The 27,913-nt window shown below is 44.6% G+C and overlaps 2 protein-coding genes across 4 annotated transcripts in view; one reads left to right on the top strand and one right to left on the bottom strand.

Moving 5' to 3' along the window:
- The window catches only part of LOC119172518 (NFE2 like bZIP transcription factor cap-n-collar), a 230,236-nt gene that overhangs the window by 59,164 nt on the left and 143,159 nt on the right, over positions 1–27,913 (top strand). Inside the window, exons 1-3 of one of the 3 annotated variants that reach the window (XM_037423659.2) lie at positions 31–833; positions 25,726–25,851; positions 27,429–27,519. In XM_037423659.2, coding sequence (XP_037279556.2) covers positions 414–833; positions 25,726–25,851; positions 27,429–27,519 — 637 coding nt within the window. In that variant the 5' untranslated portion in view covers positions 31–413. Of the gene's footprint in view, positions 1–30; positions 834–16,457; positions 16,947–25,725; positions 25,852–27,428; positions 27,520–27,913 lie in introns of those variants that run through there. The other 2 variants (XM_075893929.1, XM_037423660.2) reach the window with 2 other exon arrangements.
- Positions 10,263–11,276, bottom strand: LOC142814045 (uncharacterized). Its single transcript, XM_075891987.1, has one exon. The coding sequence runs from the start codon at positions 11,274–11,276 to the stop codon at positions 10,263–10,265; it is 1,014 nt and encodes a 337-aa protein (XP_075748102.1).

The raw sequence follows: 27,913 nt of genomic DNA, 5'->3' as shown, positions 1-27,913 counted from the left end.
GGCACTGGCGGCCCCAGCATGCGCTGTGCAAGCCCGATGCAGATTGCTCATTGTTTGCTGGGTTCGCCCATACAAGCTTTGGCGTAGGCGCGCAGCCGGCGTGTTACTAGTACACGCGTTGTTGCCGAATCGGGCAGTCTACGTCGTGAGGCTGTTGTGGTGCGGGATTTGTGACCGAAGAGCCGTCGCTATGCGCCCGAGGCGTTGCCAGTTACCTCGGTGGAAGCAGAAAAAGCGACGATGACAACGAACTGAAACTCTACAAGCTCCTAACGTCGAGGTCTGCGAGACGCTGCACCGCGTTTCGACTGATCGTCGTGCCTGAGCCGCGCTTGTGGATTGCGATTAGACGGACGACCTTCGAGGGCAAACATCGCTGTGATTGCCGATTGTGTAAAGTGTCAACGATCGCCATGATGAACCTGAAAAAGTGCAGCGGTGTGCGGTCGACGATTCTGCAGCTGCTGCTCGCTGTGAGCCTCCTGCAGCTAGGTTCCGACCCCGTGCGCGTGAACCGCCGGGCAGACCCCGTGCGAAGCGTACGCATCGGTGTGCAGTCTGCATTCATTCACACGCAGAGCCTGACGCCGCCGCTGTCCATTCATCCCAAGAGCGTGGATGCCTTCGACGCGAATCCCGTGTTCGCCGAGCTGCACGAACTGGGCATTCCGTCGCTGCTACGGCGTGTTCGAACGCGGGTGTTCGCCTACTTGGCCGAGGACCCGGGCTTGCCGCCGCCCATTCCGAACGAAGTGGCCGCCGCCTCCGAAAGCGAGCAACGGGCCGACTCGCCGAGCGACGCGTCCGGCGCGAGCAGTGACCTGACGCAAGAGGTAACTCTTTTGGTTGCGCCCGCATTTACATGACTCGTCGTATCGACGCACTCCTGTTTTGCCCGGTGAACGGGAGGGCTCTTACACGTGTCCAAAAAATGAAAAACGTAGAAAAGCGATTTTGTCCGTGAGGCCCAAGAGAACGGCCTCTTCAGGTGCGCTTCCTCCTACGAGAAACCGCCCTCTCTCCCCTGGCGTGTTAGCTGTTTTTTCACGTGACCCGTATCAAGGTCTCGTAGAACTAGGAGGCATTGCCAGTATAGTAACAATAACGTTTGGCGGCGCTTGCTCACACTCGCTGGGATTGTCACGTGCACTCGAAACCCGACGCGCATCGAGCGTTTTAGATTGCGTTGGTTTGAGACATAATTACTGCGCTGGAGTTGATGCTTGTTGATATGCAGTCCTTGCAATCGAGGAGCTGATGCGCACTTTTGTTATATTGATGAGGACATGCATTGCCGTACGATGACAGCTTTTCTTCTCCTCGGGACAAAGTCCGCAGCGATCTAATCATGTTACCAAGAGGTACTCCGTGTCTGGGTAAAGATTAAATAGTTCCAGATACTCTATGAAGACAGGTACTTAAGATCATGTGTGACAAAAAAAAAATAAGGATAACAACAAAAACCAACTTACACTTGCATGCGTATAGTGCTATCGCAGGAGTTGTCGCTCATGCCATTGAATGACCACTGAGTTTACATTGAGCTCGTTGATCGCATTTTAATATCCCGCTGCTGAATGTGGGCATGGGCTTCTTTGGTTGACGATGCCGCCTGACAATAAATAAAGGAATACCCATTACCTCTTTTCACGTCGTGCATTTCTCTTAGAGACGACGCACTTGGCCGTTGGTCGCCCGCAAAGAACGCGTAGCAGCGGCGGGCTTTGTGCACGGCTGACGCAAGATAAGGAAAACGAACCGTCCATGCAGGAGGTCGCAGGAAGTGCGCTCGCACGGCGATGAGCGACCGAGTTTTTCTTTCGCGTTGATGAAAGCGCTCCATTGGCAACGCACCAGCACGGCGTGCTAGCATCTCCGAGGATCGGCGCTCTCGTTTCTCGCGATTCCGCCACCGCAGCTGACTTGGCACACAGTTTCACGCTTTCTCTGCGCGGCATTGCTGCAATGTTGCTGAGCACGCGGCGTGGCTGCCGTTTCACGGTCACAGCGACTGTATTCTTTCGTGGAAACCGGGACACGAGTGCCAAAGCTCGGTACGCCACTTGTGTGGTGCTCGATCTGTGCGATTTCTTTCTTACACTAGTCCACCCTTACGAATGCTACATTGGTCACGAGTATCAATCAATCAGCAAGACCGCGCGTCTGTGCAAGAAACCGGGATTTTCTGTTCGGTTTGCTCAACAGTCGAAACGAAGTGGCAGTCCTAAGAAGAAGCCTGTCTCTGCAGGAAGAAATTTTCGGGTTCTCGAGTGCTTCTCTTCTTGCTTCCTCTTGGCACTTGTCGCGTGAAAAATCTTGCGGGAAAGACGGAGCGAGGCCTAAAAGGAAAATTGTCGCCGTGGAGCATCACGCGCATGAAAATGCGCAGGAAACAGCTGCTTTCCGCCGACGCGCTGTGCACATGTCCTGCACGACGTCGAAATTCGCCTTCATGAACCGCTTTGACAGATTGCACAGCGGGATTATTCCCAGTAAAATATGTTTCTACAGCGAAGGCAGCAGTACATTGAAAAGAGATACTGATAGCACTTGCCGGGGCTTTCATTGATTGATTGATATGTGGGGTTTCGCGTCCCAAAACCACCACATGATTTTATGAGAGACGCCGTGGTACGGGCTCCGGACATTTCGACCACCTGGGGTTCTTTAACGTGCACCCAAATCTGAGCACACGGGCCTACAGCATTTCCGCCTCCATCGGAAATGCAGCCGCCGCCGCAGCCGGTATTCGATCCCGCGACCTCCGGGTCCGCAACCGAGTGCATTAGCCACTAGACCACCGCGGCGGAGCCCCTTGCCTGGGCGATGAGTGTTTGTCTTCTCTTAAATGCGAACATTTCTTAGCGCTAGCGCACTTGGGCGAGTTTGAATCTATCTATCTATCTATCTATCTATCTATCTATCTATCTATCTATCTATCTATCTATCTATCTATCTATCTATCTATCTATCTATCTATCTATCTATCTATCTATCTGTCTGTCTGTCTGTCTGTCTGTCTGTCTGTCTGTCTGTCTGTCTGTCTGTCTATCCGCCTACAACTTTTAGCTCTCCTGGCCGTTTCGAACATAGTATCGATACCAAGCTTAGTATGATATAACATGACTGTATGACGAACAAAACTGACTAGTCATAACATGAAAATCATTACATGTGTGTCACAAATAACATTATTTACATTTTATGGTCCTGCAGCTCTTTCGGTGGTTTCGTTCACATGATATGTCGCAAAACTGGTATGGTATGGCATGATTGTATGGTAAACACAAGCGACAGAGCGTAACATAAAAATTATGACATGCGTGTCATGTAACAACATGACTACATGCCACCTTCATGATGCGCTCATGGCCGTCTTGCTAGCTTTACTTATACCAAATTTAATATTATGGGACGTGATTGAATTACAAAGGTATGATGCTGGCGCAAACATGATAATCATGAGATGCGTGTCATGCTCATGATACGCTGGCGGCTTTTTCACTAACTACACTTATACCAAATATAGCATTACAGGACGTAAATAGATAATTGCCAACTATATATCTTTCCAAGTTTAACATTATCTCTTCCTCTCAGTTTGGTTTTCGCCATGGCTACTCAACAGAGATGGCGCTTATCCATCTTACTGATCAGATAAAAAAATTAATAGACGAAGGATGCCTAGTTGCCTCAATATTCATCGATCTAACAAAAGCATTTGACAGCATAAATCATAATATTCTGTTCACTAAACTGGAGTCCATTGGCATTTGCGGCCCTGCTCTTTCATTACTAAAAAGCTACTTACACAACAGAGTTCAAGTTGTTTCTATTTCCAACGTCTATTCCCGACAGCGAACCACTAACATTGGTGTGCCCCAAGGCTCCATTTTGGGGCCACTTCTGTTTTTGATTTATATTAATGATTTGCCCAAGTGTCTGTCTTCATCACAATGCATTTTGTACGCCGACGATACCACCATATTCACCTCTCATAAAGACATCTCATCTCTTGTAACCATTTTGAATGCTGATTTAGAAAGTATTTTCAAATGGTGTAATACTAATATGTTGTCTATTAATGCTTCTAAAACCAAGTTTGTTGTTTTCACCTCACACCAGCGGAATGTAACATCAGCACCTAATATTACTTTTGGCCCCCACTCTATCTCTCCTTGCTCATTTTCTTCCTTCCTTGGCATCCTTCTAGATTGCAATTTAAAATATCAGAGACATATTGCTCACATAAAAAAAAAATTAGCATATGGTATAAGAGTCTTGGTCAAAACGCGCCCGTACTTCTCACGCAGCACATTACTATCCCTCTATCACTCTTTCGTACATTCTCATTTTACCTACGGTATAACATGTTGGGGCAATACTTACAATACTCACATTTCGTCTCTTCAAATCGTCCAAAATCATGCTATTCGACTAATTACATCCAGCCCACGTTTTTCTAATGCTAAATCTTTACTACATGAAAATAACATCCTTACTCTCACTGAACTTACTAAATTCAACCTTGGCATTTTTTTCTACAGACTTCTTAATAATCAACTTCCCCCTACCATTTTCCCGTCTTCTGATCTTGTTATTTATAGTAATACCCGATTTGCACTAAACAACAACTTCCTTCTACCCAGTATACGTACTAATTATGGCAAACAAACTGTTAAATTCACTTCTATCTCATTGTGGAATACTCTTCCACTTAACATAAAATCTATCAGTTCATTTCATCAATTTAAGAAACAGTATAAATTGTATTTGCTTCATGCGGACTAACCATAAGACTTACTGCTTGTTTTATTTGACGTATGCTTTTGTTTGGTCTGTTTTTTGTATTTCTTTTTATTTGTTTTTTTTATTTCCTTTTATTATTTAGTTTTGTATATTGATTGTTAAACTGTTCTATCGCTTTTTTTTTTTTGTACTTCACACCTTTATTTTTTTTTTTCTCTATTTTTTATGCGTTCAGTTGTACGCTTTGATTTATACTTACGCTCCTGTTGCTTAAATGTGTTTAATAACTCATTGCATTTGTACAGGAGGTCCCGATACAGTCACTTGACTATGGGACCTCCTTCTGTATACTAAATTCCTGTCACTTGTACCGAATTTTATTAATAAAAAATTTTCTGATTCTGATTCTGATGACGAAGGTATGTGACTGGTGCAAGCATAATAAACATGAGATGCGTGTCATATGAGAACATGACTACATGCCACAGTCAAGGCGCCAATGCATTTCCACGTGACGCGCTCGCCGGCGTTCATTTTGTCGCATCACACCACCGTTGCCACGCCAGGCGCCGGTCCTGCCATATACTCACAGACGTGCGTTACGCTGCGCAATTGCTTTGACGCATGTGCGTTTCAGCGCGTTCAGCGTCCCTCCGTCGCGGAAAGAGGGAGACGCAGTGTTGTCTGGGTAGCACATGGGCGCGAAGTGCAGCATGACGCATTTCGCGGCGGTTGCCGTCGGGCCGCACCGACGGACGCTGGTTGCGCCTGGCATCAGACTATAGAGTGCTCGCGTTCTGCTAACGTAGCGTCGCTGTACCCTGCGTGCGCGCGCGTCAACGCTACAATGGAGTATATTGGGCCCTTCATGATGAGTTCGCGGCCGCTTTGCTAGCTCCACATATACCAAATTTGTTGTTACGTGACGTCAATGGGTGTCGAAATATATGACGGCTGCAAACGTGATAATCCTGCAGACACGCGTGTCATGTTGGAACATGGCAAAATCCTGCAGACACGCGTGTCATATCTATGACATCTATGACAGATAGATATCTATGACACGCGTGTCATATCTATCTATCTATCTATCTATCTATCTATCTATCTATCTATCTATCTATCTATCTATCTATCTATCTATCTATCTATCTATCTATCTAATCTGTTCAACCTTCCTCATTCGTGCCTTGAATATAATCGATTACCACTGTACGTGGGATCTAGCAATTTTTATTTTGTTGCTAACCTTCCATTTATCTCGGCTGGGAACCCTTCGGTTTCAAGGAGGACCTAGCGGGTGTTTTGACGTAAACATGACTTTCTACCTAAGTTTCCCTGGGTGCTGTTATAATGGCCCCTGCAAGTTATTGCAAATATGTATGACCATCATAAGAATGCACTGCCGAGGCAAGTCCATAGAGGAGGTGCCTCCCCCCCTTCTTTCCTTGTGTAGTCGCAAAAGGTTCAGGGTAGTGAAAGCTGTTATGTGATCAGGATACGGGTCACTTGAGGCGCCGTAGTTGTCTTTTGCCGCTAGTGACCGTAACCAGAACCCAAAAAATAAGGATAAAAGCTACACAGTGGGATTCGAACCCGGGTCCGCTGCGTACAGGCCCAGTATTCTTCCACAGAGCGACGCCGGTGCTTGTAACTCATCTCCAAACGGGCCTTAGGCAGGCTTGATGTCGGGAAAAAAAATCGCGAAACCCTTCGAACCCTTTTCTTGCATTTTATAGCATTCAATAGCGAATGCAACGCACATTGATTTCGGGATGTGTGGTTTTTGCGAACGTATCTTTTATCTTTTTTCTGTGTGAAAAGTGTGCTGGTGCATCATTGTCCGCTTTCGTGGATGCCCATGGCTTCTAAACTGCTTTTTTTTTACCACGCCGGGGTGGTCTAGTGGCTAAGATACTCGGCTGCTGGCCCGCAGGTCGTGGGATCGAATGCCGGCTGCATTTCCCATGGAGGCGGAAATGCTGTCGGCCCGTGTGCTCGGATTTGGGTGCACGTTAAAGAACCCCTGGTGGTCAGAATTTCTGGAGCCCTCCGCTATGGCGTCTCTCATAATCATATGGGGGTTTTGGGACGTTAAACCCCATATATCAATCAATCAATCTAAACTGTTTTTTAAAGTTGTCGCCTCTCATTCTGTTATCGTGCTGAAACCGCCCTTCGCTATGTACTACCAACGAGATATACCTCAGCTGCTCTGAAGAAAACACTTCATCGATTAAGCAGCCAGTTCCAGCGCTTTCGGAATCTAACGTGGAATTAGTTGTTCATCAACGTCGAACAGGAAACATGCCTAACTGCCGGTAATGAGAAACCACGTGGCTTGGGTAATGTTAGGCGCTTTGTGTCGTCGTTGCTTCAAGAAACATATCAAGTGCAGTCAAGCGTGGGCCGTTTGTTTAAGCTTTCTGTGTGATTTACTTGGAAGTAAATCGCTGGGCTCGGAAAGGACACATGTTGCACAGCTATGCCACGAAGCACCTTGCAAGCTCGAGAAGATCAGCTCACCCAGGTGGCTAGGAATACCTTTGTTCTTGATACCTTGGAAAAGGTCGCGTATGACGCGTGTGGATGGAGGCAGGGAACTGCTCCACCCTACGGATAGAGCGTTTCGTAGCGCTGCCGTCCACTCGGCCGTATCCACTAATGCTTTCCGGGGTTGTATATATGTTTAACAGCTTACATTGGCTACTGGTGGTCAACGTGAAGACGTATATATAAGTACTTAAGTATCACGCGAAGTGCTCTAACGTGAAACAATCTCGAAGCGTGCCAGAACCCCCAATCTCCACCCTGAAGTCCTGCGTCCAATAGCGTAGCGTGGGGGCTTGGGGTGGGTACATAAAAACACTCGCGCATACACGCACGGGCATGCATAAAGTACGGATGCACAGTTTTCTCCGGAGCCCACGCCAGCGTTATTTTTCCATGTGTGCTGGCCTCCACATGCATCGGCGACCGGGTAACGGTGCACAGCTCTGTGGCAGGAAACAGGGCTTCACATAGTGATTCGAAGAGAGAAACACACATCGGGGGGGGGGGGGGGATTTTCTCGTGTTCACTTTTGAAGAAACGGGAATGTGATTTGGTCTGGACGAATCAGTCGGCCCGTCGACGGACAAAACCTTGCGAGCTACGGCGGAGCACTCGTCGTGCTGAGCACTGCCAACACCTGTTGGCCCTGCTCCCTTCACGCCATACTCTCCTCCTCCGCCTTCTTCCCTCCTCCGGTGGTCGTCGCCCAACGCAGGAAAACCGAAAGCAATCTATAGCGGCCGTCTCCCTCAGCCGTCACACACACTTTTTTTTTTTTACTGCAAAAGCTATTATCAGATCAGAACGGCGGTGGGGTTGGTGACCACATCCGCTGGTGTTCTTAACCACGACCGCGCGAAATAACAAACAGAAAAAAAAACACCACCGACGATATAATGCGAATTTCGGGCGCACCAGGAGCAGCCGTGTTTCAACTGTCTTTCCGCGGCCAAGCGAAATTCACATTTGTAGGCTATTATATGCACTTAATTGATGCATGGGCTGATGACGAAGAACACTGTGGGTGGGAAGCATCAAGCCACACACTCGTTGCGCAATTAGCATTGCGTGATGACTTACTCTCCTTCCACGATTGATATTCCCTTGGCATTCTAAAAACTCAACACAGGCACGGGCCTAGGAGTTGGGCTCTAAGATTCTACAAATGTCGGCCACTCATCAGCCCAGCACCTACAACAGCGGTAAGCTTCGGTGCCCTCGTTTTTCAATGTCAGCTGAAGGCGTCAACGTGGGCGAAAGGTTATACCGTCAGTGGTAGCTGTTATTTTTTTGCTTCCACCCACCAACTTTCCTTAAGCAGCTACTCTACGCTCGCGGGCATCGCTCAAGTGATGGTTTGCGAGGCCCTTACATAATACAACTAAAGATGGTATGAAATCAGAACAATAGCCGTGTTTGGCTGCTCGGGATGTTCGTAACCGCTATCGCTAGAAATAAGAAAACATTAGACGATGGATGGGTGGATTTATGTGGCTCTACCCTTTAGATCGGGCAGCGGCTAACGCCACCTAGCCGTAATACTTAGTGAACCAGCAACTAGATTTATCTTTTTTTTCCCCTTTAAAACGTGAAGCTGAGGAGTGGTACTTTGCAGTAAAGGGTTTATTTTCACTCGTGCCTTAACTTTAGCCACCAATCAGACAACCTCCTTATAGTTAATTCTACCCGCTTAAAGTCTATTTTGCCCTCCACACCAGTGCTTTGAAAAACTCTGCGCCATCATCCTGAACTATAGGGTGAAGCCCTTTACAGAACACTATCAAGTGTTCGGCAGTTTCCTCCTCCTCTCCTCATGCACTGCATACTGTGTCTACCCCTTCGTAATTGTCCCGATATGTCTTGGTTCGCAATACTCCTGTCCTGGCCTCAAACAGTAGAAAACTACCCCGAGTATTATCATAGATCCTTTCCTTGGCGATTTCCTGCTTAAAAGTTCAATAGATCTCTAGTGCGGGCTTCTTAATCATGCCAATTCATCACATGTCAGTCTCTGTTTCCTTCACCTTCTTCTTAACTGGCAGTTATTTTTGGTTTGGCACCCTGCTGTTTTCTAAGTATTTATTTGTCAATTTTCTGTTTTGCCTCCTCCATTTTGTATCGACATTCTTCATGTACAAGTAGCTGAAAACCTTTCTAGCCCAACGTTCCTCCCCCATCTCTCTCAATCGCTTCTCAAATTTTATCTTGCTGCTAGCTTCCCTGCCCTCAAATGATGTCCATCCCATATCACCTTGTACTCTCTGATTTGGTGTATTCCCGTGAGCTCCTAAAGCAAGCCTACATATTCCACGTTGATCAATTTCTAATCTTGCTTGAACTTCTGATCTCATGCACAAGACCGCTTTGCCGAATGTCAGACCAGGTACCATGACCCCTTTTATTCCTCTCACATGATACCTATTGTAATTCCACAGTGCCCTATTTTTCATCACTGCTGCATTCCTGTTACCTTTAATTGTTACGTATATTTCGTGTTCCCTGAGGAATTCGGTCCTATTGCTTAGCCATACGTCCAGATATCTGTATTTATCTGTTATCTCTAGCGCGATTTCCCGTATCCTAACCTCACTACCTTCATTATCATTAAATACCTTATCCAAAATTGCTGCCATCTGTCGGCAGTCGCGTGCATACCGCCATGTTAAAACATGGCGGTATGCACATGATGGCCGTCATATGGTTAGAGGCTCAGCGCCGCTAGGTTATCGCGGCGGAGTACGCACAATACACGAGTGTTTACGTGCGCGTAAGGCGTGTATTGGCTGATAATCGCAATGCCGACGTGGATGGATGGATGGATATGGCTGTACCCTTTAGATCGGGCGGTGGCTAGCGCCACCAAGCCGTAATACCTAATGAACCAAAAACTATATTTATTTATTTTTTTTTCTTAAAAAGTGAGTTTGAGGATTCGTACTTTGCAGTGAAGAGTTTAATTTTCACTCGTGCCTCGACTTTAGCCACCAATCAGATAACCTCCTTCTAGTTAAGTCTACCCGCTTAAAGTCTATTTTGCCCTCCCGGTTCCTAAACCCCAGTGCTTTGAAAAACGCAGCGCCATCATCCTGAACTATAGGGTGAAGCCCTTTACAGAACATTATCAAGTGTTCGGCAGTTTCTTCTTCCTCTCCACACGCACTGCATACTGTGTCTACTCCTTCGTATTTGGCCCGATATGTCTTGGTTCGCAGTACTCCCGTCCGGGCCTCAAACAGTAGAGAACTACCCCGAGTATTATCATAGATCCTTTCCCTGGCAATTTCCTGCTTAAAGGTTCGATAGGTCTCTAGTGCGGACTTCTTAATCATGCCCATTCTCCACATGTCAGTCTCCGTTTCCTTCACTTTCTTCTTAACCGATAGTTCTTTTTGGTTTGGCCACCTGCTGTTTTCTAAGTATTTACCAGTCAACTTCCTGGTTCGCTTCCTCCATTTTGTATCGACATTCTTCATGTACAAGTAGCTGAAAACCTTTCTAGCCCAACGTTCCTCCCCCATCTCTCTCAATCGCTTCTCAAATTTTATCTTGCTGCTAGCTTCCCTGCCCTCAAATGATGTCCATCCCATATCACCTTGTACTCTCTGATTTGGAGTATTCCCGTGGGCTCCTAAAGCAAGCCTACATATTCCACGTTGATCAATTTCTAATCTTGCTTGAACTTCTGATCTCATGCACAAGACCGCTTTGCCGAATGTCAGACCAGGTACCATGACCCCTTTTATTCCTCTCACATGATACCTATTGTAATTCCACAGTGCCCTATTTTTCATCACTGCTGCATTCCTGTTACCTTTAATTGTTACGTATATTTCGTGTTCCCTGAGGAACTCGGTCCTATTGCTTAGCCATACGTCCAGATATCTGTATTTATCTGTTATCTCTAGCGCGATTTCCCGTATCCTAACCTCACTACCTTCATTATCATTAAATACCTTATCCAAAATTGCTGCCATTTGTCGGCCGTCGCGTGCATACCGCCATGTTAAAACATGGCGGTATGCACATGACGGCCGACATATATATGGTTAGAGGCTCAGCGCCGCTAGGTTATCGCGGCGGAGTACGCACAATACACGAGTGTTTACGTGCGCGTAAGGCGTGTATTGGCTGATAATCGCAATGCCGACGTATTGCTGCGCAATGCCCGCCATCTGGCGGGCATTGGGCGCAATTAGGCAGGCTCTCGAAAATGATTACGTCACACGCAGAAGTGCACTTGGTTAAGTTTTGGTTTCAGTATTGCGGTTGTTTAGTAACTGAAATTGTTTTCGGATTTGTTGAGCATTTCAGTTATCGTGCGCGTGACAAGAGTGTCTCAGGCAAGGAGTTTTAAAGAAAAATTGCTCGAGTGGAAGCTCCCGCAATGCCTTGCCAGCAGAAGTGAAGCCAGCTTTTGCCACTGCCAAGATGGCGGAAACATGCTTTTTTTTTCTGGCAGTGTCCACTTGAAAATCAAGTGGCTTAGATATGTTAGTGTAAGTGCTACGTTAATTCAATATTCAAAGATAGTTATTCGAAACGAAATAACACACAGAAACGAGCATGGGTGACTGAATCTACCATGAACTTTACCGCCAATTAGAGGTTCAAGTAACGCTAAGGCGCACTTGGAGCACCATGTGCCCCGAAAAAGTTTCCACATTAAACTCGTTGGGCGTTCGAAGGAAACACACTGTTCCTAAACGCTGGACGGTGACTCGTTATCATGCCCCTTGTAAGATGGCCGCTGCAGCCGCCGTCTTGCCATAGGCAAGGCTTCACTTCTGGGCAATAATTTCGACTCCAGCAATTGTTTAAAACCTCCTCGGTCTGAGGAACATAAAAGCACCATTATTCTGATATGGTAAAAAAATTGCCGGAGTTGGCCTTCAAGCATTTTCGCCTTCATCGGAAGTGCGTATTGCGCAACGGGTGGATTGTTCAGTATTTGGAACCCGTTATAATAAAAGCCTCCTACGTGAGTCCTCATCGGCCACAGCCAGGTATTTTTCTCGTGAGGGGGGGGGGGGGACTCCCTTGATTTCAGGAGGGGGACCCCTCAAAATGGCCATTTTTGGCTCTTCATGTCATGCCGAAAAACATTTGGGAGGGGGAGGGCACGTGCACGGTGTGCTACCACTGGCCACAGCAACAGCAAAGTGCACATTACGCCTTACAGATGCGCCTCGCTTATCCGCAGGCACATGACGGTGCTGCGGTGTAGTACTCGTGATACACAAGTGCACTTGTATTGGTTGCCCCAAGAGAGCGGGCTCGGTGCAGCGTGCTCTTCTTTCGAGTTTATACAATCTAGCCCGACAGCAAGCCTACGTTACCGTGAAAGCGTGTTCGTCTGTTTCTTTTCTTTTTGTTCTCTTCCTTTGTCAAGTTGGGCCATATTTATCATTTTGTCGGAATATCGACTGCAGGTGACTGTGACTAGCGGTGTGTTTTCGTCTTATGCAATGATCTGCGGAACACGGTTACAGTAATGTTCTTTGTTTTGTATGGAAAAATAAAGCGAGTGTTCTTCCTCCTATAAACACTATGATGTGTGCTGAATGTAGTGGACTTGCGGCTTGGCCAAGGAAAAAGGGAAGGGCGACAACGAGCGATCGCTGCTAGTTGACCCTTCTGGCATAAAAACCTTTGCCCCGTTGTCGCGACTCCTGCCTTTAAAACACCCTCGTTTGAGATGCTATTTGTTTTGCATTTAGCTTAGAGAAACTATTATTGACTAACGTTGTATACTATCTTTGAGCAAAAGACAAAGAATGCGTGCGGCTACAAACGATGACACGTGATCGAATTGTAAAAATACTCGGTACCAAGTGCCAATATTCTGTCACTGATTGGTGCGCAAATATATACGAACCACGAAGGGTGCGCGAAAACAAAACGAAATCTCGACTTGTGCGGGGCTTATCGGAATACGCGTGAAATCAATCGCTCTGCGTGAAATTTGCTTTGACAAACATGCCACCTTACGCCATTTTGCTAAATGTTTCATTAGCGCTATCGCTGACACACCTGTAAAGGGAGCGGTCATGTAATAGCATATTGTCCTTAAATAACCAAGCTTGTAAAAATACGGCTCTGAAGATAAATAGAATCAATAGCTAATACTTCGTAAACCGGACTAACTCGGCTTAAGGAAGGCAGCGATGCCGCCTTACTCGCACGTAGTATAGTGGGCGCAGAAAACGCCGCATGGAATCGACAAGTCTTATGAATTACCGTGCGCGGCATACATATGTCCGTCCAGCCCTGGTTGCCATATCACTGAAGCGTTAGCGCTACCCTCTTGGAGCAAGACAACGCCAATCTAGGTGCACTATAGAGAGACACAGTTGCTCGCTAGGAAGACTGCGCATGCCCAGACCTTACCTGTATTTATCCACAGCGAGCGGCTGCGTGTTCGCTGTTGCGAATCATTCTGAGAGCGCCTGTACAGCTTTGGTGAACCTTGTGACGTTACGTTTTGCAGCAAATTTGTGCAGTAAAAGATCGCTTATTTGAACTGCCCCCCCCCCCCCCCCCCCGATACCGCCCTGTGCTTTTCTTTGGGGCAAAACTCCCGATAGTTCGAACCCGTTGGTATCCGCAATGGTTGATTCAAAGTGCAGGGTTTCCATCGCTTCTCGCAGAAGGCGGCCCCCAGAGATGACAATGTGTTGCTAAACCAAAGCCAAATGTACTAAAGATACGATACAACGAAACAGCAGCATTTCACAGCAGCATTCGGACGCTGCGTTCGAGCTCTTAGACCAGCTGCAAACGACGCTCATGTAGAGTCGCGGAAGAAGAGAAGCGAACAAATTCAGTTCACTCAGTGCCTTTATTTCGATTTCGTTAGCTCGGCCGCGAAAGTAAACGTATATTGGAAAATTGATGGCCTCATACATTCTGACCTTAAAGCTCTCTGCGCGTATGAACTAATGTCGATGCTTGTTGTGGCGTTCAGTTAATTCTGTTCGCTCTTAGAGCTTCACCTGCACCAAATGCCCACAGGTGGCTTCTTTGGGCCGCGCAGTATGGCGCGTTGTCTTTTGGTTATAGTGCGCGCCCGCTAATGCGAACAGTTTTATAGTCAAGTTAGAACTAACGAGCCTTTGCTGCAGAGCAGAGTAGCTTGTTTCGCGACATGCTAGATTTGTGAATCCAGCCAGGATGGTCAAATAAGAGAAGTTTCAATTCAGGCGTAAAGAGTGACCATCTGGCGAAAAAAAAAGTGTCCCCACTTGACCATTCATTTCAACAAAAACATCTGTGCAATGTACCGAATGTTCTGCGGGTTGCCATAAAATGAGACAGAGTGACCGGTCAAGTCTGAGTTCGCTTAGGGCAAAATCATGCAGGCATCAAGACAACAGTTTTGTATTTTATAAATCTTACCGGCAGTAGCATACTGCGCGGAATTATTGAATTTCATAGCACGCATGCAAGCGTTTCTAACATCGATTCGAAAGCTCCTATATATATTAGACATGAATTTATCGCTGTGAGAGGTCATCTCATGCTTTCCTATTTTAATATGCATTATTAGATATTATTAGATGCAGTTTCCGAATTTGTGGTGATATGTTTCTTTTTGTCAGCTATAACATTGATATTTTGCGCTTCTGAACAATTCTAGCGGGGTTGTCGACAGGCTCTAACCAAAACGACATTTTCCCGCAGTCTCTGAAGCTTGATTTTATTTTCATTGTGACGAACCTCACTGAATTCTGCATAAATTGTTGCTGAGAAAAAGAGCTCATTTGTTCTATTTTGGGGGCTCCTGAGCGAAAGCATAATCTTAATTCATTAACCAAACTAGATTATGCCACTACGGAGAATGTAATCTAAGTAAACGTTTGTATTTGCATTTTACACATAAACCACTTGCAGCTGTGCACAATGATAAAAACTAGTATGATGAAACGATATCAAACACTTTTTGCAAGCAAATATGTTAGGTTACCGATCGTATCGTGATCGCATGTGTTTAATTCCGAAGTTACCCTTCTAATAATATTAACTGATGGGGTTCCCAAAACTACCATAACATTGCGACGCCGCAGTGAAGGGCACCAGAAGTTTCCACCACCTGGGGTTCTTTAACGTAAACATAAATCGAAACAAACGGGCCTCAAGAATTTCCGCCTCCACCGAAAATGCGGCTGTCGCGGCCGGGATTCGATCGCTGCGGGTCATATTAGCCGCTAGACCACCGTGGCGGGTGAAGTTACCCTTGTATAGTGCTATATAAACAATTTCTTTAGCTCTTATATGGGGCATTGGGCAGCTTGCATCCCGCCCTCGCCTATCGACCGCCTGCAATCTATGCTCGGCTATTAGGCAGCTACTGTATGCTACACAAAAGCTTGTCTGGCGGCCCAGCGTCCTGGGTGGCCGGCGCGGCCTTATCGTGGCTGAGTACCACATGCGCTGCAGCATATCTAGCTCTCCACGGCCATTCTTGGAGGTGATAACTTCCCGGGGAATACGTGGGCTGCAGAACAACGCCTAGCGAGTGCTATGTAGCTTCTGCCTCCCCAACATTGTGTCAGACTTGCGCTGCGCGGGCGAGGTTGGTTGGCGAGCGAAGATATCGCTGCCAAAACACCGCTGTCGTCGGTACTGAATAGCGCGCGTAGGCGCTTGCCTGGGTGCGGCTGGCACGGGGGGGGACAAAGACCGTTGCACCGTCCTTGACGCCGACCCCGGCGCTCGTCGATTTCGGACGTGGGCGATCGGAGTGGCGTGGCCCCAGCAGGAGGAGGCCCTGATTCATGCGAACCCACCGCGGGCGAACTCATCTGGGCCTTGAGCAATCCGACGACGTCAGCAGAACAACGCACTCGTTACAGTGGCATCTTCATTTTGGAGCCAACAAGATCAGGCTGGCGACAGCCGCCGTCTTGATCGCGCTGTGGCCAAACGCTCTTCTGGGAACTCGTGCCCAGCGTTTTGTGATTCAGGAGGGTGCATTGTGTCTTTGACCCGCCATGAGCGTTTTGAGGTCTCGGCACGCTCTTATTTTGAGGCACTTTTTTTTGTTGTTGCTCGCTTTGACATATAGTGAAATGGCGACGCCAGGGGCGGTTGTTTTTGTGCCTGCCCTTGCTCCCGGAGTTCAACACCTGGTTATTCGCTTGGGTAACGGGCGCTTTTCTTTTTCCCTGGAAGCCGTGTGACCGCGGCTCGCCTTGGACGCGAGCCCAGAGACGTGCGCGCTTTCGGAAGCCGCGGCCCTGATCGCTCGTCGTCGACGCTTTGCAGTGCGCGGCCCGGGCCGTAGCTCTTTCGAAACGCCGGCTTCTGCGCCTTTCCAGGTCAAGACTCCTCCGGCGACTCACACTCGCTGCGGCGTGGAAGCGCTGCCAGGATGCGCCCCTCTCGTCGAAGACGCGGGAAGACTTGAATCGGTGGTGTTCGCCGTATGGAGGCCCACTTGGTTCTGTGCGTGTCGCATCGCGCTCGGCGGTGACTGTCGAGTGATTGTGTTTTGTGTGCCGTCCACTGGTGAGCTCGTTATCTCGCATTCCACTAGACGTGTCCCGATGGCGTCGACCAAGTGTCACGTGGTGGACCACGTGATCAACGGACATGCGCCGCGCACAATCTCGTACCGCCTCTTGTTGTCGGACGAGCAGCACCGCGTGAGTGTGACGTCACGTGCTCTTGGGTGCCGCATCTTGTTGGCAAACACGCGCTGCGTATCGTCAGCGACTCGGGCGCAGCATCAGAGTTTCTGAGCGGTCCTCGTATTTGCAGTGTTAGCATTTTCGTGTAGAACGTTTCACCTGTGTCTTTTTATAACCATTTTTAAGGTGCCTTTTTATTATCGTTTTTTTTCACCGTGAAACCCGTCGGTTACTCTGATCCCGGAATAACAAAGTGTAAAATGCCTGAAACGTTCGCGCAGCGAATATGATGTCATGCCACGAACAATGAGTGCGCGGACGGCGCGTGTTCGAGCGCGATGGTTTACTGCGCCTAGTTGCACACCACGCGCCACAGATCGACTTGGGCGGCCGCGACAGCAGCGCTGCTTTGCACTGCCCAACTTCATTTACGTCGTAATCGAGCAGGACTGGATAATAATATACATACTCTAGGACTGGCACACAAGGCAGCATCAGCATACGCGACCACGTTCATCAAAGTGATCGACTCCATATTCCACGATCCAGCTTTAAGGCTCTTTCACTAGGCTGCAGTGGGCGACAAAATGGTTTTTGATAATTTTAAGCATGATTAAAAAAATATCAATTTTAGTCACAACATGAAAAGAATTCTTGAATATGCCATCATATTTCACGCTTTTTTCATATCTACTACGATCTAGCGCACCTTCGGGCCAGTTGTCGGTACCTTTAAACTATATCATATTCAGATAATGTGTCAGATCTTGGTGCTTAGATACATTCACTTGCTATTATAGTTGAGTGACTCATTTCTAAACAATTTCCTTAAATTTTTTTGTTGAACCGTGTGCCTGAATCATATTGCCTTCCGTCATTTAGAGAAGCATAAGCATGCTGCTTTGTTTAGTATTGTGCAGCAATTATTTTATGTGGGATTTACTGCTTTACAGGTAGCTTGCAGATGTGCCATTATGCCTTGATAACAATTGGTTTTGGCTAGATAAAGCCGCATTGTTTGCCTCTTGTTTTGGAAACACACGTTACCTTGTAGTATCAATCAAGATTTATTTGCAGCTTAAAAGACACTCAATGGTGCTTGGGGGGGGGGGGGGGGTACAGACAAAAATCTGTACATCAGGCTCGACAGGGTACTCTGTACACCCGGGTTTAGCAAACATGGCATACAGAAAGGATTCTAGTGGTGTTTATTTATTTACGCTTTTTTTTTTGTGGATGTGGTTATTACAGATGTGATGTACTATCGTGAGCAATATGAGTTCGAACATGCGAGCGCATGGCGAATAGCCTCGAACCCTACGTCGGTCGATTCGCAGCGGCCCTTGTCGGAAGCAAACTGGAAAGGGCGACGCTCTCCTGATATCTGTTGACACTCCCGCCTAAGCATCGTTGCGGCCACGGATGAAGAAAAGGTTGCCCCTTCCTCCGTGGTTGCTGCAAAGTGGCGGCTTATTGCTTGTTAGTGGTTGCCAGCGGTAATATGAACTCGCATGACGCGCACAGTCACGCCGAATCACCCATGTAGGCTGTAGCTGCTGAGATATCGGCTGTGACGTAGGTTGCCGTGATATCATGCCTGCATTATATGTAGGCAGTGGCGTACCAACTCTTTCGCTAGTCGGGTGGGGGGGGGGGGGCAAACAACCTAGCTCACTCGTCAGAAAAAAAGAAGGAAAGTAAAAAAGAAGAAAAAGAAAGAAAGAGAAGAGAAAAAGAATATAATTCCCCCTGGAAGGGGGGCGCGCCCGGGGGGAGTCCACCTTATATTCTTTTTCCTCTTTTTTCTTTTTTCTGCCTTTTTCCCCTCTTTCTCTCTGATTTGAGATTGTATAAAGCTGAGCACCAACAAACTGTACCTTCAATCCTGATGAATGCCAGATTCTAGGCCGAAACGTCGAAATAAACCACGTTGTGACCGCTCACGGAGGATCTACTTGACTACATATATATATATATATATATATATATATATATATATATATATATATATATATATATATATATATATATATATATATATATATATATATATATATATATATATATATATATATATGAGTTAGTAACTCATCCCCTGATGAAGGGAGGACCCCTCCCGAAACTGTTGGGAAATAAATATATTTATCCTTGTTGACAACGCTCCCGTTGTGCCATATCCCATACCTTCACAAAGACTAACTGGCCCATTGAATTATTACTCCCACTATATATATATATATATATATATATATATATATATATATATATATATATATATATATATATATATATATATATATATATATATATATATATATATATATATATATATATATATCACGAGAGAGACAGAATTCATTTCGTATTGAATCTGCTTTGATAAAGGTACTGTACAGACATAAAGTCGGTGCAAACTGATTATGGTCACTATGCTAGCTATCTAAATTTATAACTAGGAGATAAACATTCCATATGTACTCACGTCATGTTCGGTTAACATCAGTTTTATACCTTCAGTATCGCACCTCAGGGAGCCTTGAAGGACAATTGTCACAGCCGGAATTTCGCAAAATATTTGCTATATTAAAACATTCCCAGGTAACGTTTCCTCGTAACAATATCATTGAGTGACTACTGTGGTTAAGGAAAACTTCGCCATAGTTGGTTTCCGTGCAGCCGATAGTGACCACTGTCAAAAGCAGCCTTTCTTAGTCTTGACCCCCCCCCCCCCCCCCACCCCGGTGATACGCCCGTGTATGCAGGCGGCGTTGGATGCGCATTTCGGTGCACATCTCTCACTTACTTCGTCGTTCGGACATTTTTCTCCGTGTTATCGTCACTAGCGGCAGAACGCACGCAATCATCTTCCGTTTGCCCGCAACGCTAAGCGAAGCGGGAGTGCCAACAGACAGTGGAAGAGCCCGCCTCCTTTCCCGTCCGGTTTCGGCAGCGCCGTCCGCGTATCAATGCTACTTTCCACGCGCTCTCGTGTTCGAGCTCGTATTGCTCACGATGGTACAGTCTGTTTCCGACATAAGTAAACATTTTGGAGCCTGTGACACCACGATGCGGTCGTCGCTGCACATACGCGCCTGCAGTAGTCCGCGCGTGCTCAGACGCTCGATAGGCCTATGTTGAATCTGGTTGTCTGCTACGGTGGCGCGCACTGGTTGCATTCGAGTGCAGAGGGCGGATTTAATCATTACTGCGGGATCTAGGCCTACATCGCTCATACAGTCACTGTACTGACGTCAAAAATGAGCACCGTCATCGCTGCCACTGGGGGAAGTTGAAAGCTTCACGCGTGCGTCTCAGTGCTGGCGAGCACGTGCTGCCTAATTTAATGAAATTTCATCGAGAAGAAGCATGTTTAGGTTGTTATCTCAGCCTACCCCATCTCTGGATTTGTTACTGTTTTTTTATTGGCTGAACCCGCACAGCTGCACAACAGTCACTGTGCAGTACTTTGTTTTTATTTAGCATGAAGTAAATAACATGCTTGGTATGGGCTCATAATGGTCTTCTGTGTTGCAGTGTACTTTGGCGCACACAAAGAAGAAATGTATGTGAATGAATTTTGAAAGAGCAAACACAGTATGTAGCCAAATCCTGTTTCTAGAACCCCATTATCACCAATGAAGGCTGAGAGTTTGGTGTCGGACATCATTAAGTACCGAATGCCAGCCTTGTTTAACGATGAAATCAGTAGGCTGCCCAACAAGTTTGGTCAGCGCTCGCTGTCGTAGTCGACGACACCGTTCAACGCTACACCCCTTGCTGCCGGCGCATGACGCGATGCCATACGCTCCCGAGATTTTCCCCAAGTGTGATAAACACTGTGCCATGAGGTTAATGGTTGCAAATGTGTTGGATCCAGATGCTGGAAATATCAGAGATGATGAACAAATAAGTGGGAGCAGCAAAACAAATTGCAAGATGTTCATAAGTAGGTACAAAGGATTAAAAGTAATTTTCAGTGTAGTTAGTATGTTGTCAATGGGCACAGAAACATTACATGAAAGAAACAGATAAAAAGTATACTCGTAAAAGGTTCAAATGAATATTTTTGTTTACCAAGGACTGTAATAGCATTTGTGACATCTTATTATATTGTATGTAATATGGTATAGGTGTTGCACATGTATTGTGTGTGTTTTTGTATGGTAACGTTCCTGATTATTGTGGGATATTCTTTAATTATAGGGCAACTTGTGATAGCACATCTAATATAGCAGGGTAAACATGCGGAAGTTTTTCAGTAGTGTCTATTGAGATTGTAAAGTAATACTGCAAAAAATACTGCAATTAATTCAGTGTGTACATATTTATTTATCTTCATTCATTAATTTTTTTCTTGAGGGGTGATGCAAGTAAAAAAAAAAGCAAGTGTTTTCTGAAATTACATTTTGTTTTTCATTTGCTTTCACATGTTTGGTTTCAGTGCTTTCACAATGGAAAAAATGGAAGATTGCAATTAAGCTCAAAGTAGATTAAAATCGCATTTAAAGAGCTCAAGGTGGCTACCTAAAACTTGCAAGAGCTCACTGTCTAGAGCCCCCTGGAAATCGTCACTTGGCTGTTAGCCATTTCATTTCATGTGAGGAGTTCACTAAAGCCACATTCTCAAAATAACCATGATTGCCAAGCTCTCATGATAGAAGAAATTATTTTTAAGAAACATATTGCCTTATAGATTTGCTTTCACTTATACCTTTAAGATGCATTTTTCTGAACATTTATTTTTGCACAACTTGAGTTAAGACGTCATGTTTTTGGTACTTCTAATAGCCTGATGGAGATGAAATTTCGCCCACATATTCTTAGACATGTAATGCATGCGAACATTTTCTTTAATACTTGATATCACCTGCATAATTATTTAAACCTACAGTGTGCAGTAAGTGTGGGCTGAGGATTTCAAGAATTCTCACTTTAGAATTTTTTCGTCCTATAAAATGTTTTATATGCATTTCCTTGATAGGCATTTACATCCTACAAATACTGCAGAGCAATATCAGCCATTAATAGCTCAGAACCATAAAATTTAGTGGCATAAAAAGTTTGTTCAAAATGAACCTTATACTACATATTGTCATGGTACAAAATAAAGACTGTGCAACTTACTCTAAAACTAATTACATATTTGAAATCAGCTTAAAAGCCTATATAACTAGCAATGTATTTAATTTCTCGATAGGCCACAGTATAGTGAAACTTTTTAATCTCGTCTCCCCTTAATAACTGAAGCCTCTGTGGGGTCATTGCAGGCATGGGATTAACAGCAAACATACAAACATCTATAAACATGCCTGCTTTAATTCTGTCTGTGGTAGCGAATGGATGTTTCCCATGATAAAATCCAGTCTTGAATTTTATGCTGGGAAAAGCTGTATTTCAATGAAAGGTGTGCAACAAATTAGAACTGTTGAGGCTGTGGGTGACTCCTTGTTAATGAAGCTTGGAGCAAAAAAAAAAAAAACATTTTTGTTTAGGAGTGGTGAGAAGGAAAAACTTTATTGGGCAAGCGAGAATTTCGAGAATTCTAGGTGTATAATTTTGTAAAGGGGGGTCCAGCCATACTCATCAGATGATTTGTGCTTGTACCAGTAATGACTAAGCTTGTGTCATGGCGCATACATTGGCCAACCCGCAAACTCTCGATTTGCCTATATGACTCCAGATCTCTGGCCTTCCATCCCAATGGTACGTTAACGGCCATAGAATTCTCAATAAACTACCTCAGCTCGATTTTGAGAAAAAAAAGATACAGTAAAACAAGAAGTAGTGTTGATAAAGCAGCACAAGCTTATGTATACGACACACCCAAGAAAATGAAACATCCACACAGCTTGAAACGCTCACTGGCCACTGCCATTTCTCGCCACTCGCTTGACCTTTTTATCTGAAACATCCGGCACTCACACAAACTGGCATTCGTAGGCACATTTTCCGCCTTATGGCCCAGTTTGGAGAGGTCACAAGTAAGGGGAAAGGACTGCCAGCTTATCAGTTGGCCTGCAGGTCCGCTTTGAATGCTCCAAGGCAATGGACTGGTAATTTTGTTGACCGATCACAGGTGTCACCTGAGACAAATATTTTTCTGTCCCCCTCTCCGAGTCTCCAAATCTCAGAAGCCCTTAAGTTGGCATGTATGAATTGTATATGTTGGCCTGAAGGGTCAATATTTGCAATATTTTCAATGAACATGATAACCTAAGACAGTGCTCTGTTCATAGATAGCCAGCTTGTTTAGGGGTTCTCGATGAGGTTGAGGGCAACGCCATCAATTTTGTAACACTGCAGCTTTCCGACTGATGTTTCATAAATAAATATTTTGAAGCTTTTTGACATATCCAAAGATTTTAAAAATTAGTTGTTTTTGAAAGAGCAGAGCATATTAGGCTGAAAAACCCAATGTAAAATCATATCGGGATGCTGCAAGAACAAATGTTTGTAAAAAATGTGACAATCTGCTATGAAAAATTTTTGTCAGGGATTTTGGAGAATGGCTGAAGGTTTAAAAAGGGCTTATAATTAGCAAGCACACATTTATCTCCAGACTACTGCCTCCTGAGCATTCTTCATATTCTGTGGAAAAATGGCAGCTTTTATGGCAAAGTTGTATGGCAGACATAGATAAAATGTTTGATTTTTTATCTATTTAAATCATGACTCTTAATCATTTTAAGCATTCTTATTAATAACTTCATTTTCATCTGTTGGGCAAAGATTTCTCGCCCAGCAAGTATGCAACCTTTCAACTGCAGTTGTGAAGTATTCAATGAATTAATCCATTCAATCTGTACTCAAGCACATAAACATTGTGGAAAGGGCGTCGAGTCTGCCACGCTTTGTACTAGGTATAGAAGTCTGTGAGAGAATCGTTAAACATAGTATGTTTAGTTATATATTTAATTGCATGATACAAAAGGTAATCATCTGTAAAATGGCACACTTCAGCTCAAGTGTGAAGGCAAAGATCATTATTAAGCAGGAATCAAAAGAATTCATTACTAAAGCTTGGGGAATGCCCCATGAAGTGGTGAAGGAGTTAGTAGAGTGGAAGCATACACTGTGTGGCAAAGAAGGTCTGATATTCAGTCGGTCAAGGATGCATTTTCTGGCATAATGAACAACTTGTGCTCAAGTTTAGTATTTGAGACAGTGTCAGATGCCTTAACTACGTCTGTAAATATAGTGTCAACCTGGGGACCTATGAGCTGCGGATGGGTACAACTTTTGTCAGTTGTGTTACAGCTCTGAGGCCCTGTATGAACACAGCTGGAAAGCATTTAAAACTTGATTAGTTTTGAGAGGCTCTGTGATATGCTTGAAGATAATGTGTTCCAATAATTTAAATGAATGTGCAGTTAAGAAAATGGGCTATAGTTAGATAATAACTGAGTGTTGTTATGGAAGCAGGCTTTTGTAATGCATGTATGGTTGGAGTTGACAGTGTGTTCCTGACGGTAACTGATTAATACCTACTCCACCAAAGTTAGTGACCAACGAGGAATATGGTGGGGATACCACATAACTTCTTGGTGCACAAGTTTAAAAAATTATGTTAAGTACACCCTGAAGGGACATTGATACTCAAGTCAATTGGGGGGTATGGTTTAAAATTAAGAGCATCAGTGTATTTTAAGAGGCCTTTGAATGTTCTATAGCAGTTCCACTCACACACACATCGCATATGTCTAAGAAGCTGCTTGTGTCCTGAATGAATTGGGCCTGTTGTGTTATAGTGCTAATTTGAAGTATTTATTTATTGTTTAATATAGTGGAGACTGGAACACTGAATATATGTGCAATGATCCCCTAATTCATTATCAAATCTCAAGGGCTAATGTATCAAGCTGTTCAATTATTGACAATTGCAGGAATTCCCAAGTGAAGCAGAATTTGTGTCTTATGGGGTAACATTTTAGGATGAATGTTCCAAATATGCTGTTGTTTCCTGTGTGCTAGAGAGAATCCTGACAGTGTGCAGTATTCCACTTGCCCAGAATGGTTTGCACGTACGCATCCATCTTAACTACAACTACTGATGCACTGACCCTGCTCTCTACATCTGTGCAGCAAAACAACAAATAGTACCCTAATATTGTAAGTGTAAAGAAGTGTGGGATCAAAAGGACAAATTTTATAAATAAGATAACCTGTACAGGTCCCTACCTCAAAGGTTCTGATTTCGTGTGCCTTATTCAATGGTCTCACCAGAAAAATTCAGTACTGTATCGCACCATCTCTGGCTTTAGCCTACTTTTAGCAACAGCACATTTCTTTTGGAATCAATGTTAAATTAAGGTAGGCAGATACCAGGGGTATGTTTACCTGAAATCTTATTGCATAACATCAGCAGCCATCGAAAACGGATCTGCATGAAATTTCTTTGCATGGTCATGAAACATGTTCACATGCAAGAGAGAACTCATTTATCTAGGTTGAAACTGTCAATGCATAGGTCATGACATGCACATAGCACCTGTGTGCATGTTAGTGCATAGGTACTAGCATCGCAAAACATTTTAAAATTTTGTGGTTGATTTCATCATCACTGACTTATTGTTAAAAGAATGAGCTCCTTGGAGGGAGGTTTAGATTGTATCACAGAGCTGGCAATACCTCTCACAGGAAAGCTCTTGTTTATTTTGGTATGGTGGATATTTTGCACAACCTGGAAAGCATCTTTTGTCTGAGGTGTTATGAGTTCTCATATGCAATCGTGCTTACATTTGAAGTCCAGAGCACTGAGGCCGGATGCAGCAAACGTGTGGTCCCTACTTTGCAGGATATGGATCTCATTGAGATCCTCTGGAAGCAAGATGAGGATCTTGGTGTTTCCAGAGATACTTTTGACTACCAGGCGGCCTCTGAAAGCAGCATCAAGGAAGCGGTCAAAGCTGCAAATTTTAATGTAAGTCATATAGCTGCTGTATTCACAAAGATTTCAAACAATCAGCCACTCCAAGGTTGCATAATAGCCTATTTTGTCAGAATGAAGTATTGTAAAAGTGCAAGAGAAAATGAATCACTGCCAATCACAGCGAAGCATTGTGTGTATCATCAGCCCAAAGCATAAACCGTGCCTGCATTCCTGATATAAGCTTTGAAACGAAGGAAAGAGTAAACTAAAGGGCTTATTTCTTTTGTTAGGTACAATAATTATAAGAACTGACAATAATGCCAAGGAAAGTATAAGGGATGTTGTAAAAAGTAACTGTGTAATGTAAATTTGAAGAAAGGAAAGTGGACGAAAAGATAACTTGCCACTGCCAGGATCCGAACCTTCGACCTTTGAATAATGCCTGTGACAGCATCGAAGGTCGCAGGTTCTTGCATGTCCCCTATACTTTCCCTGGCAATATTGTCCATTAGTTCTCATTAATAATATAAGCTTTATGTTTTATATACTTTTGTTGAACCCTATTAGTGTATATTGAGGTGAGCTGGTGTGCACAAATGAAGACAAAGACGCAAAAAGACCAGACAGGCACAAACTCTGTCCAGTCTTTTGTGTCCGTGTCTTTATTTTTGCAAACCAGTTTAGGTTGAAGTATGAACGAAGTCGCCAAGCTGCAAGTTTTACTGTGTATTGATAGCAATCTCTTACAATTACATAACATTTTCTTGCATTTATATCAATTCATTGATGCAACACTCACAGTCATTTTATTAGGGCACTCACTAGATTCCAGCAGACAGCATAAATGCACAACTCTGCAACTTCCAACTTTGATTTCAGTGTGGGTATACCATGTTGTTTCTCTTCTAATGCTAGATAAGGCAAGCAGTTAGGAATTCTGAATGTTGTAAATAATGGTACTGGCCCAAAAACTTTAATTTAGCATGGTATTTTAATGAACTGAATATTTTACTGAATGCAGAATATTTGTGTAATTTTTTTAAAATAAAGGTGGAGGTTAGAGTGCAACATTGGAACTTTATCATTTTTAGATGTTACTATCTCTGTACTGGAGGACTCAAAAACCAGGCCACAGTACTGTCGAAGGTTTCGAAGCGATCACTCCAGTTCTCCCCCTCTTTGCCTGACTCAGTTTGTGGGTTTGATCCTCGACTGTGGCAACTACAGTTATACGGGGCTTGCACACTTAAATAAGAGGCGCCTTCAATGAATTGCACTTGATCCACATCAGTCCACAATCGCGCACCATGGCGTTTCTTGAAAATGTAGCAGGTTTCGCTAAGCAAGACGCGAGCACAATCAGTTGCTCTGCTTTCCACAATATTTAAGTGCGGCATTCATGGTGCATATAGTGACCAGCTTTTGATAAGCATGGGTGGGACCTAAAAAGAATGCCGGAAAGCCACCGATACAAAACTAGAAGTTCTTAAAAGTCCTGAATAATTATTTATGAGTTGATACTGACAGACTCGTAGGTCAAGTTTAAGTTTTGCTGTAGCACATTTTTTGCTCTTTGTAGTTTAATAAAAGAAGTCATCGGGTTGTGATCAATGTCAAACTTATTGCAGAGTACCGAAGTGCCTGAAGGTGAGCCACCTGAGGTTCACGAGGACAGCAATCCTTGGGAAGGCTTCCAGTACAGCATAGACTCGGAGACAGGTGAGAAGTGGCAGTCTTGTGCTAGGTTGGCCTAATAGAATGCATTGGTTCATCCTGAAATAGATTTGAGTGCAAAAGGGGATCGCCTGCATAGTCGTCTTGTGTCTCGTCCTTTTGCACTTGAATCTATTCTAGGCTGGCCTTGCTGCAGTAAACATGAAGCATATTTGCAGAAGATTATCGTACAGTTTTATGGTTCAAAGTAATATCTTCTGGAAATCACTTGAAAGAACCTTTTCTAGCACCAGGTGAAATATGGAAACAACAAGGGATAGACAGGGAGGACAGTCTCTGTGTCTGAAAATGACACTTATATCCTGACATAATTAACCAAAATCAAACCCACTAAGAACCAGGCTTCTTGGGCATCCGTGGCAATGTAAATGCACTTAGG

This window comes from Rhipicephalus microplus, chromosome 4 (genome assembly GCF_043290135.1).
Source record: "Rhipicephalus microplus isolate Deutch F79 chromosome 4, USDA_Rmic, whole genome shotgun sequence".
Lineage (NCBI taxonomy): Eukaryota > Metazoa > Arthropoda > Arachnida > Ixodida > Ixodidae > Rhipicephalus > Rhipicephalus microplus.
This window is presented reverse-complemented; position numbering and strand designations above follow the sequence as displayed.